We start from the raw sequence: 12,500 nt of genomic DNA, 5'->3' as shown, positions 1-12,500 counted from the left end.
TGAACATCAAAGAAATGGTTCAAGTTCATTTGATAAATGCATTTTTAACTATTTGTTAATTTATTATTATTTTTTCTTTTTTTAATAAGTGAGTGGGATCTCTTGTTTCTGTATTTCTTCCCTTTATCTCCTCTTACTTCTCAATAATAATAATAATAATAATAATAATAATAATATAATAATAATAATAATAATAATAATAATATAATAATGTATTCTTTAATTTCAAGTTGATAATGGGCTTGTTTCATGGGAATAGGTTTCATTTCTGAATAATAATAATAATAATAATAATAATTAATAATAATAATAAATAATAATAATAATAATAATAATGTTCTTTGGACTTGAATTTAGTCAGTGGCCCTTTGGTCTTGTTTCATATGAATAGGTTCATCTTCTGAATATAATAATAATAATAATAATAATAATAATAATAATAATAATAATAATAATTCTTTGGAAGCTTGAATAAATAATAATAATAGAGTTCATCTATGAATAATAATAATAATAATAATAATTGGATAATCTTGAATTTGAATTTCAAGTTGATGGCCCTTTGATGGGCTTGTTCCATACGAATAAGTTCATCTTCGGAATAATAATAATAATAATAATAATAATAATGATAATAATAATAATAATAATAATACTAAAGAATAAGAAAATATATATGGTGACATATTTTTAAAGACGGAAAGTTCAATCAAACACAGGGTGTGGAATTCTTAGAAAAAAAATTAAAAATAAATATATTTAACATCTGAAAGTTCAGTCAGATAGAAGATGTGTGCTGCACTGCCGAAGTCCTCAGTTCCAGAGGTCCTTTATTCCTCACACAGCTGGACTGTGGGCCAGCCTCCCTGAGGATGTCGTGCAATATGAACATGAAAAGTTCAAGCGAAGATGCAGTGCATTGCTGCCCTAAAACTATGCACATTGCATTTTGATAATTTATTTAGATTTTTACCCATTTATCTGTTAGTTTGTTAATTTATCTATTATTTTCTGATAACTGATCACCTCTTTTCTTTCTGTATTTCCTAGTGTCTTCTGTAACTTCATCCAGGTGAACGCCATATTCTTTGGAAGCTTGAATTTCAAGTCAGTGGCCCCTGTATGCTTGTTCCATATCAATAGTTGTGTATCTAATGAATAATAATAATAATAATAATAATAATAATAAGTTCCCTGGGAGAGTTGAATTCAGTGTAGAATAGGATTAAATTCTTGAAAATAATAAAAAAAAAAAGAATTTTAAGTTCGTTCAGGACAGCTCTGTCCAAATGAATAAAAGAATATAATTCTGAACGACTGATGTTCAGTCAAATGCAAGGTGTGTAATTCTGAAGAAAAAGGAAGATGAAATCGTTTGAGCGACTGACAGGTTCAGTTAGTAAGACGAATTACAGGACCACTGAAGTTCAGTCAAATGCAAGAGTGTGTAATTCTGAAGGAAAACAAAATGAGATAGTTTGAGCGACTGAATTTCAGTCAGCAAGACGAATTAAAGGACCACTGAAGCTCAGTCAAATGCAAAGTGTGTAATTCTGAAGAAAAAGAAAGATGAAATATTTGAGCGACTGAAAAGTTCAGTCAGTAAGGCGAATTACAGGACCAGAACGACGGACCAGTTAAATACCTTTCCAAACTCCCTGATTTTCTCCATTGTTTTCACAAGTCCTCTGAGAGAGAGCGAAAGCTTATCCCCCTTCGGTATTCCGCCTAGCTCGGACCCCAAGACACGACTGATCTCGTAGATAACCGGATAAGGCTCCCCTTACTTGTTATCGCTCTTCAAGAAGAAGAAGAAGAAGAAGAAGAAGAGGAATTCACATAAACAAACGTGATAAGAATAGAGAACAACGTCCCTTTGCTTTCTCCGCTAATCAGCTGTTTCTAGATATCGGAATCGACTTCTTTCGAGACAGATGTGTTCGTGAATGACGGGAGACTCATTAAGTTTCATTCATTAAATTGTACACACGCACCCCCGGCGTATTTTCGCGGGTTCGTGTGGCCTGTAATGACCTCGTCCTATGCACGGTGGATGGGTTCAGTGGAATAACACCGGGAAATAACTTTGTTGTTACAGAAACATCTCGTGTTCAGCTGTGGTGGTGTTGATATCGCATTGGCAGTTATGTAAGTGTTTGTTTGCTGCCGTTATCAATGTTTTTATTCTCTTTTTTATCGAGATAAGATGGGATAACTGATAAAAGTTTTTAAAGTTGGATGAGAATTTCGAAGGTCAGAATAAAAAAAAAATATATAACAACATTACTCATTTACACATACAGTTCCTAGAAGTATTTAGCAATTTGTTGTCACATGTAAATATGATAACTGTGAGAAATTTTAATTTAGGAGAATTTTTATCAAAACGAACATTTTAAAGTACAGGCTTCGCAAGAGAAAGACAATCGTTGTTATCTATAGATTTAAGCGTATCCTCAGTTGATAAACTAGTATAATCTGTATTGCGCAAAAAAAAAAATTAAATGTGATACCAGCATTCCATTACTTCAAATGTAAATGATTTCAAAGTACTACTGATTTCAAAGTACTACTGATAGCAAGCAAAGTATATTAAGTTCGTGTAGGAGATGATTCTGACCTAGAAAGCCACATGTAAGATATCCCTGGCTGTGTTCTGTTTATTTTATTATTATTATTATTATTATTATTATTATTATTATTATTATTATTATTATTATTATTATTATTCATACGTTCCCGTGGAACAACCCAAAGAGAAAACTAACATGGAAAACACGAAGCGTACAAAAACACGCATGAAAAAATAAACATATAAAAAAAAAGTTCAAAATAAACATCAGCTGACTTACTCGTATGCCAGGCGACATACCACCTTAAAGTACCATTACATACATAAATAAATATGTGTACTGTAGCCACATGTATGTGAAACTGTCCATCAGTGGAGTGAAGTGTTATTGCATCGTTCAGTGTACGGAAAAGTGAACACAGTCACCATATGTGTCGGAATGGAGTGTTTTTGGTGTGTCAGTTGTACGTAAAGATGTACGAGGCAGTCATATGAAGTGTTCTTTCATTGTTCAGTGTATGGAAAAGTGTACATGGCTGCCACATTCGTGTTCATATGTGTGTGTACATGTGTATATTTCACTCAGGCATGAACTGTCGTGATAATATCTGCGCCGTTGGTAGTGTAATCGATATTTTGGCCTTGGGGGAGGACTATTGAAAGCCTAGCATGTGACGTGACGGGAATCTAACCATCGATCAGCTGTCCGCATGATGCAATAGACTTTTTTTTTTTGACCCTGCATCAACAGTACACGTTGACCTGTATCTACACCTCTTTTTCGCCTGTAACTACACCTACACTTTCCTTTCATCTGCGACTAAACTTACACCTACCTTGTATCTATGAATACACTTACACCTAACTCTTCTAAGACTGCACATACACCTAACTTTCACCTACTAATGTACTGACACTTCCCTTTCACCTGTGACTACACTTACACTTACTTTTCTCTTACTGATATACTTACACCCACCTTTCACTTACGCTTACACTACTTACACCTGTTTTCCACTTACAATTTACACTTATATCTACACACTTGCGTGCCATAGTTAATTCTCCTACTCAGGAATTCCTCAAATAAACTCACCTAAAAGAATTCCCCAAATAAGCTCGCCTAAAAGAATTCCCCAAATAACCTCACCTAAAAGAATTCCCCAAATAACCTCACCTAAGAGAATTTCCCAAATAACCTCACCTGAAAGAATTCCCCAATAACCTCACCTGAAAGAATTCCCCAAATAAACTCATCTTAAAAGAATTTCCCAAATAATCTCACCTAAAGGAATTCCCCAAATAACCTCATCTTAAAAGAATTCCGCATATGACCTCATCTTAAAAGAATTCCCCAAATAGCCTCACCTAAAAGAATTCCCCAAATAACCTCATATTACAAGAATTCCCCCAAATAACCTTACATAAAAGAATTCCCCAAATAACCTCATCTTAAAAGAATTCCCCAAATAACCTCACCTAAATGAATTCCCCAAATAACCTCATCTTAAAAGAATTCCCCAAATAACCTCATCTTAAAAGCATTCCCCAAATAACCTCATCTTAAAAGAGATTCCCAAATAACCTCACCTAAAGAATTCCCCAAATAACCTGACCTTAAAGAATTCCCCAAATAACCTCACCTGAAAGAATCCCCAAATAACCTCACCTTTGGTATTTGTTACCTGGATAATCAGCTAGTGGTGGTAACCACCCTAATTTTCAGCCATCCGTATTCAGGTAAACGGCATTCCTATTTCACGTCCAAATTGTTTCCAGGAATAAGCGAGGCTATATGGGCTGCCTGTTGACCATTTTATGTCTGGGGCTCAGAGGTTATGGCTAGTCGTCTTTTTTTCTTGTTTTTTGGGTGTGGGTGATGGGAAGGGGTTGTGGGGAAGATTGGGGTAATGGGAGGGGAAAGATTGGGGAGTGGCGGGAGAGCAATGGACTAGTAGGGTATGTAGTGTCATAATTACCAGGTTCTTGTCAGGTAATATAAATTACATTCTCCATATCTCGTAATACGGGCAGTTGCTCCGTATGAGAGCTCGTGTCAACAGTGCACCTTACATGGTGCACTGTGGGCATTACTAAAGTTTTTTTGCAGCCTCCCTTTACCCCTCAACTGCACCCAACTTTCTACCCTTTTACCTCCATTCCACTTCCTTTCTCCACTCTTGCTGTCAAACCACTCCAATCCCCCTTTTCACTGTCTGAGGCACTGAGTGCCTGATAATGCCCCAGAGCTTTGCTTTGCGCCAGATTTCCATAAATCGATCAATCAATCGAGCAATGAAAAAAAGATATTTTCTGAATACGGTTATCTTCCTAGAACCACAGAATTTTTTCCCTTATACCAGTGGTAATTCCCAACACGTATACTCTCTACTGTCATTCATATAAGGACTCACAGAACAGACTAATAAAGTTCTGTAGCGACGCCAATTTACCCAGCCAATCAATCACCCCTGGCAAAGGGAAGGTGAGGGGGCGGTTAGGGAGTGTCCCAGTAGCAGTATCATCCCCAGGGTAATACCTGGAGTATTGACGCGTCTCCTAATAGCTTAATGTCAGCCAGTCGCTTAGGACTTAAGAGTTTCAAGAATCTGGGTCTGTGTTTCATGATGGGTGTGTGATTAACTAGAATATTTGCGGTTGGATCATTGTTTGTCGTAGGTAACTTTGGTGGTAATTGGCAAGAAGAAGAATCCAGCATATTTGCGTACTGCCTGTAGGTTTTTGTTGTATGGGTTCCGTACAGCGTGACTATTTATGTACACATGTATATATACACACATGTGTACTGTAAGTGTCAGAAGGAAATATTAAAAGGCAGAAGTACCCAGCGCTTTCGTGTGTTTAATGTACTCATCTTCAGGGTACAGTCCTGTACCCTGAAGAAGTGTTTATGAAATACACGAAAGGTCTGGGTACTTGTGCTTTTTATTATATATATACATATATATAATATATATATATGACTGTTTGTGTGTATATATACATTTATATGCATACATAGATAAAAACCGCGCACTCACATACATATTCATATAGTACTCAGCTTGAATCACCTGTATATTTTAAACAAATGCATCAACTCACCTTAAATTTTTCACTTGGCTCCTTTGCTGGCTGCGTGAAAATAAATCCCAAATTAGAACTGAATGTAATTAAAGGTTACAGATGTCAAAGGAAGTAATTCTAGATGTGGCTGTAAAAAGCATATCTGGATGTAATTATATTAAATCTATTTTCAACTTAAATCATAAGGATAATTGTTGTCCTGCAATATCCTTGTGCAACTAAACCCAGGGAGAAAAGAGTGGGTCTTGATTTAGAAGTAAACAATAGGTCTCCGCCTCTATTGGTAAGGAAGGTTATAAGAATCAATAAAAAAAAAGACCACTTGTCAGAAAAAAATAGGATATCAGAATCACGAAAAAAAACAGAAGCACTTGAGAATTCCAGAAGTCTTATAACTATTACAGAATATGCGAGTGGACGATAATTGGGCTAGGAATGATAATTGGTCGAAGAAATAGTTTGCAATGACGCTGGTAAGCACTAGTGGCCGCGGTGACAGTAATATTAATGGCATTACTTCAGATGATAATGGTTCTCATTACTTTACCCATTAAGGGATTAAAGTTGAACAGGCGAGTAATTCGCCTTGCAAAAATATCTTTGGTGTATTTTACGGCTGTGTACACACATACTCTTGTGTATATATGTATGTGTGTAGGAAAATGTGTACGTCATGTAGGTACTTTATATGTGCTCGTGTATGTGTTGTGTGTTATATATATATATATATATATATATATATATATATATATATATATATATATATATATATATATATATATATATATATATATATATATATATATATATATATATATATATATATATATATATATATATATTCATACATATATATATTCATACATATATATATATATGTGGTGTGTGTATGCATGTGTGCAGGAATACGTGTACATCTTGTACGTACATTCATGTGCATGAGAATGTGTACGTTCGTAAGTATACACATATTACATAACTTTAAGCGCAGCGCTTTCGAGGGACATGCGGCTGTAATGGAAGATATTGCTGATAAGAAAATATAAACGACATTATCGCAGATAATGCTCACGCCAGCAGAGCATGTTCGATAATTCCCTCCCCACCCTTCCCCTTCCCTCAGAGAGAGAGAGAGAGAGAGAGAGAGAGAGAGAGAGAGAGAGAGAGAGAGAGAGAGAGAGAGAAAGGAGGTCAGCCGAGGGGGTGAAAGCACCCTGTGTGATATCTCATCTTTAAATATGCCGGTGCATTGAATAGTTCCCGCACTGTGTGACCTTCCTTCCTCCTCCTCCTCCTCCTCCTCCTCCTCCTCCTCCTCCTCCTCCTCCTCCTCCTCCTCCTCCTCCTCCTCCTCCTCTTCTTCTTCTTCTTCTTCTTCTTGTCATTGTACATTGGTTTTCAAAGTCTGAACCACCGAGGTTCCCCACTACCGCTGTTGATGGTGGAGGCGAAATATTGACTCTAAGAGTGAATGTAGTAGAGGGGTTCAGTACAATGAATTGCGTGTTATGTCGTAGCTTTAATATTGAATTATTTATTTATCGTCATTTACTACTAATGCTACTACTGCTATAGCATTTCTCAAGTTATTGCCTCGATAAATTATCGGTTAAAGTTAATAATAGTAATAATTAATATTCAATATGATCAAATTTTCGTATGGAACAAGTTTGGAAGGCCCCCTTGTCGCAAAATTATTTAAAAAGTAATTTGCAAAGTTTAGCTGCTGATTAATAAAGCATTATCAACTGACTTGAGAGAGAGAGAGAGAGAGAGAGAGAGAGAGAGAGAGAGAGAGAGAGAGAGAGAGAGAGAGAGAATGAATGATTTTCACTAACGCACTCTGTTAAACACACAGTGGTGGAAATAACAAAGTATGTATGTGGTGTGAATTTTAATGTTCTAATCTGTGCCCGAGTGCCGGCTCTCAAGTTAAATTGGGTATCCTGTTTATGTCTATAATATTGCTTGTGTTCTTGCATTTAATGCCTTGTATTGATGTTTTGCTGGCATTTAAAGTCATATATTTTTATGTTTTACTTGCACAGAGAGTCATATGTTTGCATTGAATGGCATCTGCTGTTGTGCTTGCATTTAAAGTCATATGTTGTTGTGCTTGCATTTAAAGTCATATGTTGTTGTGCTTGCGTTTAGTCATATGTTGTTGTACTTGCATTTAAAGTCATATGTTGTCCTTGCATTTAAAAGTCATGTTGTTGTGCTTGCATTTAAAGTCATATGTTGTTGTGCTTGCATTTAAGTCATATGTTGTTGTGCATGAATTTAAAGTCGTATGTTGTTGTGCTTGCGTTTAAAGTCATATGTTGTGCTTGCATTTAAAGTCATATGTTGTGCTTGCATTTAAAGTCATATGTTGTGCTTGGGTTTAAAGTCATCTGTTGTATGCTTGCATTTAAAGTCATATGTTGTTGTGCTTGCATTTAAAGACATATTTTGTTGTGCCTACATTTAAAAGTCATATGCAGTTGTGCTTGCATGTAAAAGTCATATGTCGATGCCTTTTTCAGCATTCACACAAATGTTGATATTTTGCTTACATTTAAAACTATGTTTTGATGTTTTGCTCACATTCAAGGTCACATGTTGATGTTTTTGCTTGCATTTCGGCACTTTTTGGTGTCTTGCTTACATTTGGTCAAAGGTTGTGGTTGTGCTTACATTGGAAGCCCTATCTTGATCATTTGTTTGCATTCAAACTCATATGCTGATGTTGCTGGTACTTAAACTAACATGTTGACGTTTTGCTTGCACTTGAAGTTTTTCTTTTTGTTCGTTTTCTGCTTGCATTGTGAGTCATGTTGATGTGCTAGCATTTAAATCATGATAATGTTGTGCTTGCATTTAAAGTCAAATGTTGCTCTCGTGCTTGCAGTCAAAGCCATATGTTTAATGAAGTTCTGTCTTTTAAAGTCATATACTGATTTGCTTGCATTTAAAGTCGTATGCAGATGTTTGCTTGCATTTAAAGTCGTATGCAGATGTTTTCTTGTTTTTAACATCATATGTTGATGTGCTTACATTACTCACATGGTGATTCTTTGCTTGCTTTTGAAGTTATATTTTTACTTTTTGCTTCCATGTAAAGATAAATTATGTTATTTTGCTTGCATTTAGTTAAATGTCAATGTTGTGCTGCCATTTAAAGTCGAATTGATGTTGTGCTTGCATTTAAAGTCATAAGTCGATGTTGTGCTTTCATTTAAAGTCATGTGTATGTGCTTGCTTTTATATTTTATTGTTGAGCTTCTATTTCAAATCATGTGTTCATGTACTAATAGTATGCTTGCATTTATACTCTGCTTTAACTGAACTGCTCGTGTTAAAGTTATGCTTACATTCAAGTGCACTGCTGGCACTTTAATGCACTAGTTGATAAGCTTGCATGCAAATGCTTATATATTGTTGTGCTCGCATTGAAAAGCATATGATTAATATTCAATTGCATCTAGGTGCATATATTTATTTTATGCTTGCATTGAAATACTTATGTATGTAAGTGCAGTAGTTCAACATATTCTTATATTTGAATGCATATAGCAACCTTGTTCATATATATAATGCATTTACGGTATAAATAAGACCCCTTTTACTGTGAACTTAATTGACAGGTTGTTCATAGTTTCTGTTAAGTTGTTATTTAGGCAGGAATAAACAATTTGTTTTATATTAAGGAAATTGCCTAGAGTTTAATTGAATCTTCAGAACACTTTTGTGTTAATTTTCTTATATATATATATATACTGTATATATATATATATAGATAGATAGAAATAGTATAGAGTACCTTCTGTTACTTCTTTCTAATGAATACCATATTATTCTTTGAGAGCTTGAATTTCAAGTCAGTGGCCCCTGTGGTGGGTTTGATCCATATAAATAAGGTTCATCTGAATAATGATAATAATAATAAAGTTAATGCTTTAAGTGATAGACTAGTTATTGACACATACACATACGCACACACACACACATATATATATACATATATACATTGTGCGTGTGAAAATAAGCTACAAAGATATGGTGAAAGGTGCCTGGTGCAAAGTATGTGAGGGAGTTCAACAAGCCACTGATGCACTTTCCGTGTAGGAAAGTGAAGCAGAGATTCTCTGGAAGATTTCGGCTGGAGGGTTTCATCCCTGTCTCGGAGATGGCTCCTAATTGTCCTCGTCTTGTGGGTGTCTTTTTGAAATAAGGGTACGTGGGATCGAACTTTGGTGTGTGTATGTATGTATATGTATATGTATATATAACATACTACGCATATATATACATATATATATATATATATATATATATATATATATATATATATATATTGTATGAAGCATGTGTTCATTATAACCTTTACAGAAATACACGAAGAAATGTGAAAGGAAAAGATTATCATTAGATCGATTCACTGCATGAAGTCTGCTTGGCGTATGCGCGAAATGTACATAAATAAAAAGACGAAGAGAGAGATGTACAGCGGAGAGAGAGAGAGAGAGAGAGAGAGAGAGAGAGAGAGAGAGAGAGAGAGAGAGTAACGTACCGGCGGGGGTGGCTCGGCGGGAGCTGCAGATTCTTGCTTCTGTTCCTCCTTGGCGGGTGGAGTTTGTGGAGTAGCGGCCGTTCCGTTCTCGACGTTCGACTCCTTGTCGTCTCCCTTGGGAGATTTCTTATCCTTCTCTTCGTTGGTGGTGTCTTTCGTGTCTTTCGTGTCTTTCGCGTCTTTCGTGTCCTTGGGCTGTTCTGCCGTCATCTCTCTTGCTTATTCTTATACCAGAATCCGTCAAAAACTGTTAATGTCACAATATGTTCTAAGTTTCGCCGGGATTCTTTCGCGGTTCACTGATATAGGCCTACTCGTGGCTGACGCGCCTAGACCGACTTTTCGACAACACTCGATATTCGTAACGGTTCAGCTGCGACGTAGATCGGACTTCTCTCTCTCACGAAAGGTAATGGGGTTACGGACGAACTCTCGCCGTGGCGTTGGTTGGCGTTCCGTTTTGAACTGGACACTTCGGGGACGTGGTGTCGTACGGAGGCTTATATACTACATATTGATCTTTCGCTGCCGCCGAACCTCGCGTGCGCACGCCGTAGACTTTTCGTCCTCCGGTGCATGTTTCTGTTTCTTGACTCGAAAGTTCATTGCTGAACGACTAATTATTGATAAAAGTATGAGTGGATCTGCTTTAAATGTAACAGAGATGTCTGAATATGATAACTATTCGTCACTTTTGAATTCCTTCGCTTACTCAGATCGCGTGACTAAACGTTGAGCAGTTGAGGGTTTCAGTTTATATTTATCAATATTTTATATTATTCTCTTGGGATTTAATGTCTAAAAGAATATTATTTTATTATTAAGTCAAATGAAATGCATTCATTCCCTGTGAAATACTTCTTTTCGAGCTAGTCTCGGATAGAAATTACTTTCAGATATTCCATACGTGGCAACCGCTTTTCCAGCGGGAAGAGATGACGCAAGAGAACGAAACACAAGCCAAGTCTTGAATTAAATTTTTATCGAGCGATCATAATTCAGCATCGTATCGTTTTGCTAAAGTTATTAATATTCAAAGGTCTATCTGCTGACTGACCTAAAATGACAGTTTTAAGTTATTATCTAAAGACCGCCGGAATTTATTTTTCCACGAGGGTCGATTGACTGCGATTGCCCCACCCCTGGAAGTAGCCACTCCGAAGCCGGCTTTCGAGGGGCGTGATCGTACGCTGTTTTACGCACATTTAAGAGGCGATCACGGGACGTTCTTCATGGACAAAAATGGCTTAAAAGCCTTCGAAAATTATCTTTCATTCGGCCATTTAGAGTCACAGTATGTTACAATAAACGCTTTTGTTGAGTACAAACTCCCCTTTCCATCAACTGGCGCTTGGTGGCATCACGTTCCCGCCCACGTGTTTGTAAGCGAGGGGTTTTTGGCAATGTGTGTTTCATCAGCCCAGCCGTCCCGTTTTTCGTCATTTCGTGAATTTACGTGTCAACAAGGAGCAACGCCGAGGAAGGCCGTAGCAACTGCGTCGTTGAGCAGCGAAAAGTCAATTAAAAACGCAGCAGCGTGAATTTATAGTCTATTTCCTCCAGAAATAACTGATCGCAAACTGGATAAGAGGGACATGGGTCTAGCGGCGTGACTCGTCGTGAGAGAGAGAGAGAAAGAGGACGGGGGGCGCGGTAGGTTGGAAGATGGTTTGAAGGTTATCTCAAGGTGATGACGGGGCTTGAATTACCTTTGGATGACCTCCGTTTATTTCCTTCCTTCCCCCTACCTCTCTATCAACGAAGCCAACCGAGGCGGGCAAAGGAGACAGGGAACGAGCCCTAGGACGCAGGACGTGCGCATCTCGGATCCAGTTGATCCTCCGTCGTCTAATGCAGAGGTCACCTTGACGCATATATACCTGCCTATTTCTCTCCAGAGGGGCACAGGCGTTATTATTGCCTTTGTTTCGCGTTGCATCGCGTGGGTGGGATTTCTGGTTGGTGATTAGTCACCGTTATTTTGTCAATATTGTCTTTATTACTCGTTTTTTTTTTAGTGTATGATCCGAACACTTGTTATTAACGTTTATTTATTATTCAGTTGAGTTTAAAAGTATGGTACAATGAGGTTCCGTGTGGCTAAGCGTAAAGAACTGGCCATAGAGCAACAGGCGTCATAGGTCTAACATTCAGCCGCGGCATAAATAATTACGCCGGTTAGACTCAGGTCACAAGAATTATTTTCTGTTGTCTTCGCTTTCTACATTTCTAACTTTAATTTCCTGGGATCTTTGTAAATTAATGAAATGATCGCATATTATTACA

General features: G+C 37.0%; 2 protein-coding genes across 4 annotated transcripts in view; one reads left to right on the top strand and one right to left on the bottom strand.

The window, feature by feature from the left end:
- Positions 1-12,500, top strand: part of LOC136838453 (uncharacterized) — a 268,311-nt gene that overhangs the window by 183,345 nt on the left and 72,466 nt on the right. The gene's annotated exons all lie outside the window — the stretch shown is intronic.
- Positions 1-12,500, bottom strand: part of LOC136838452 (solute carrier family 2, facilitated glucose transporter member 1-like) — a 242,526-nt gene that overhangs the window by 191,505 nt on the left and 38,521 nt on the right. The window contains exons 1-2 of one of the 3 annotated variants that reach the window (XM_067103384.1): positions 10,215-10,698; positions 5,678-5,707 (exon numbers count right to left, since the gene is read on the bottom strand). The exons of 1 other annotated variant lie outside the window; for it this stretch is intronic. In XM_067103384.1, the coding sequence (XP_066959485.1) occupies positions 5,678-5,707; positions 10,215-10,424 (240 nt within the window). In that variant the 5' untranslated portion in view covers positions 10,425-10,698. Of the gene's footprint in view, positions 1-1,645; positions 1,759-5,677; positions 5,708-10,214; positions 10,699-12,500 lie in introns of those variants that run through there. One more of the 3 variants, XM_067103386.1, reaches the window with a different exon arrangement.

The sequence above is a fragment of the Macrobrachium rosenbergii genome, chromosome 5, assembly GCF_040412425.1.
Source record: "Macrobrachium rosenbergii isolate ZJJX-2024 chromosome 5, ASM4041242v1, whole genome shotgun sequence".
In the NCBI taxonomy this organism is placed as follows: Eukaryota; Metazoa; Arthropoda; class Malacostraca; order Decapoda; family Palaemonidae; genus Macrobrachium; species Macrobrachium rosenbergii.
This window is presented reverse-complemented; position numbering and strand designations above follow the sequence as displayed.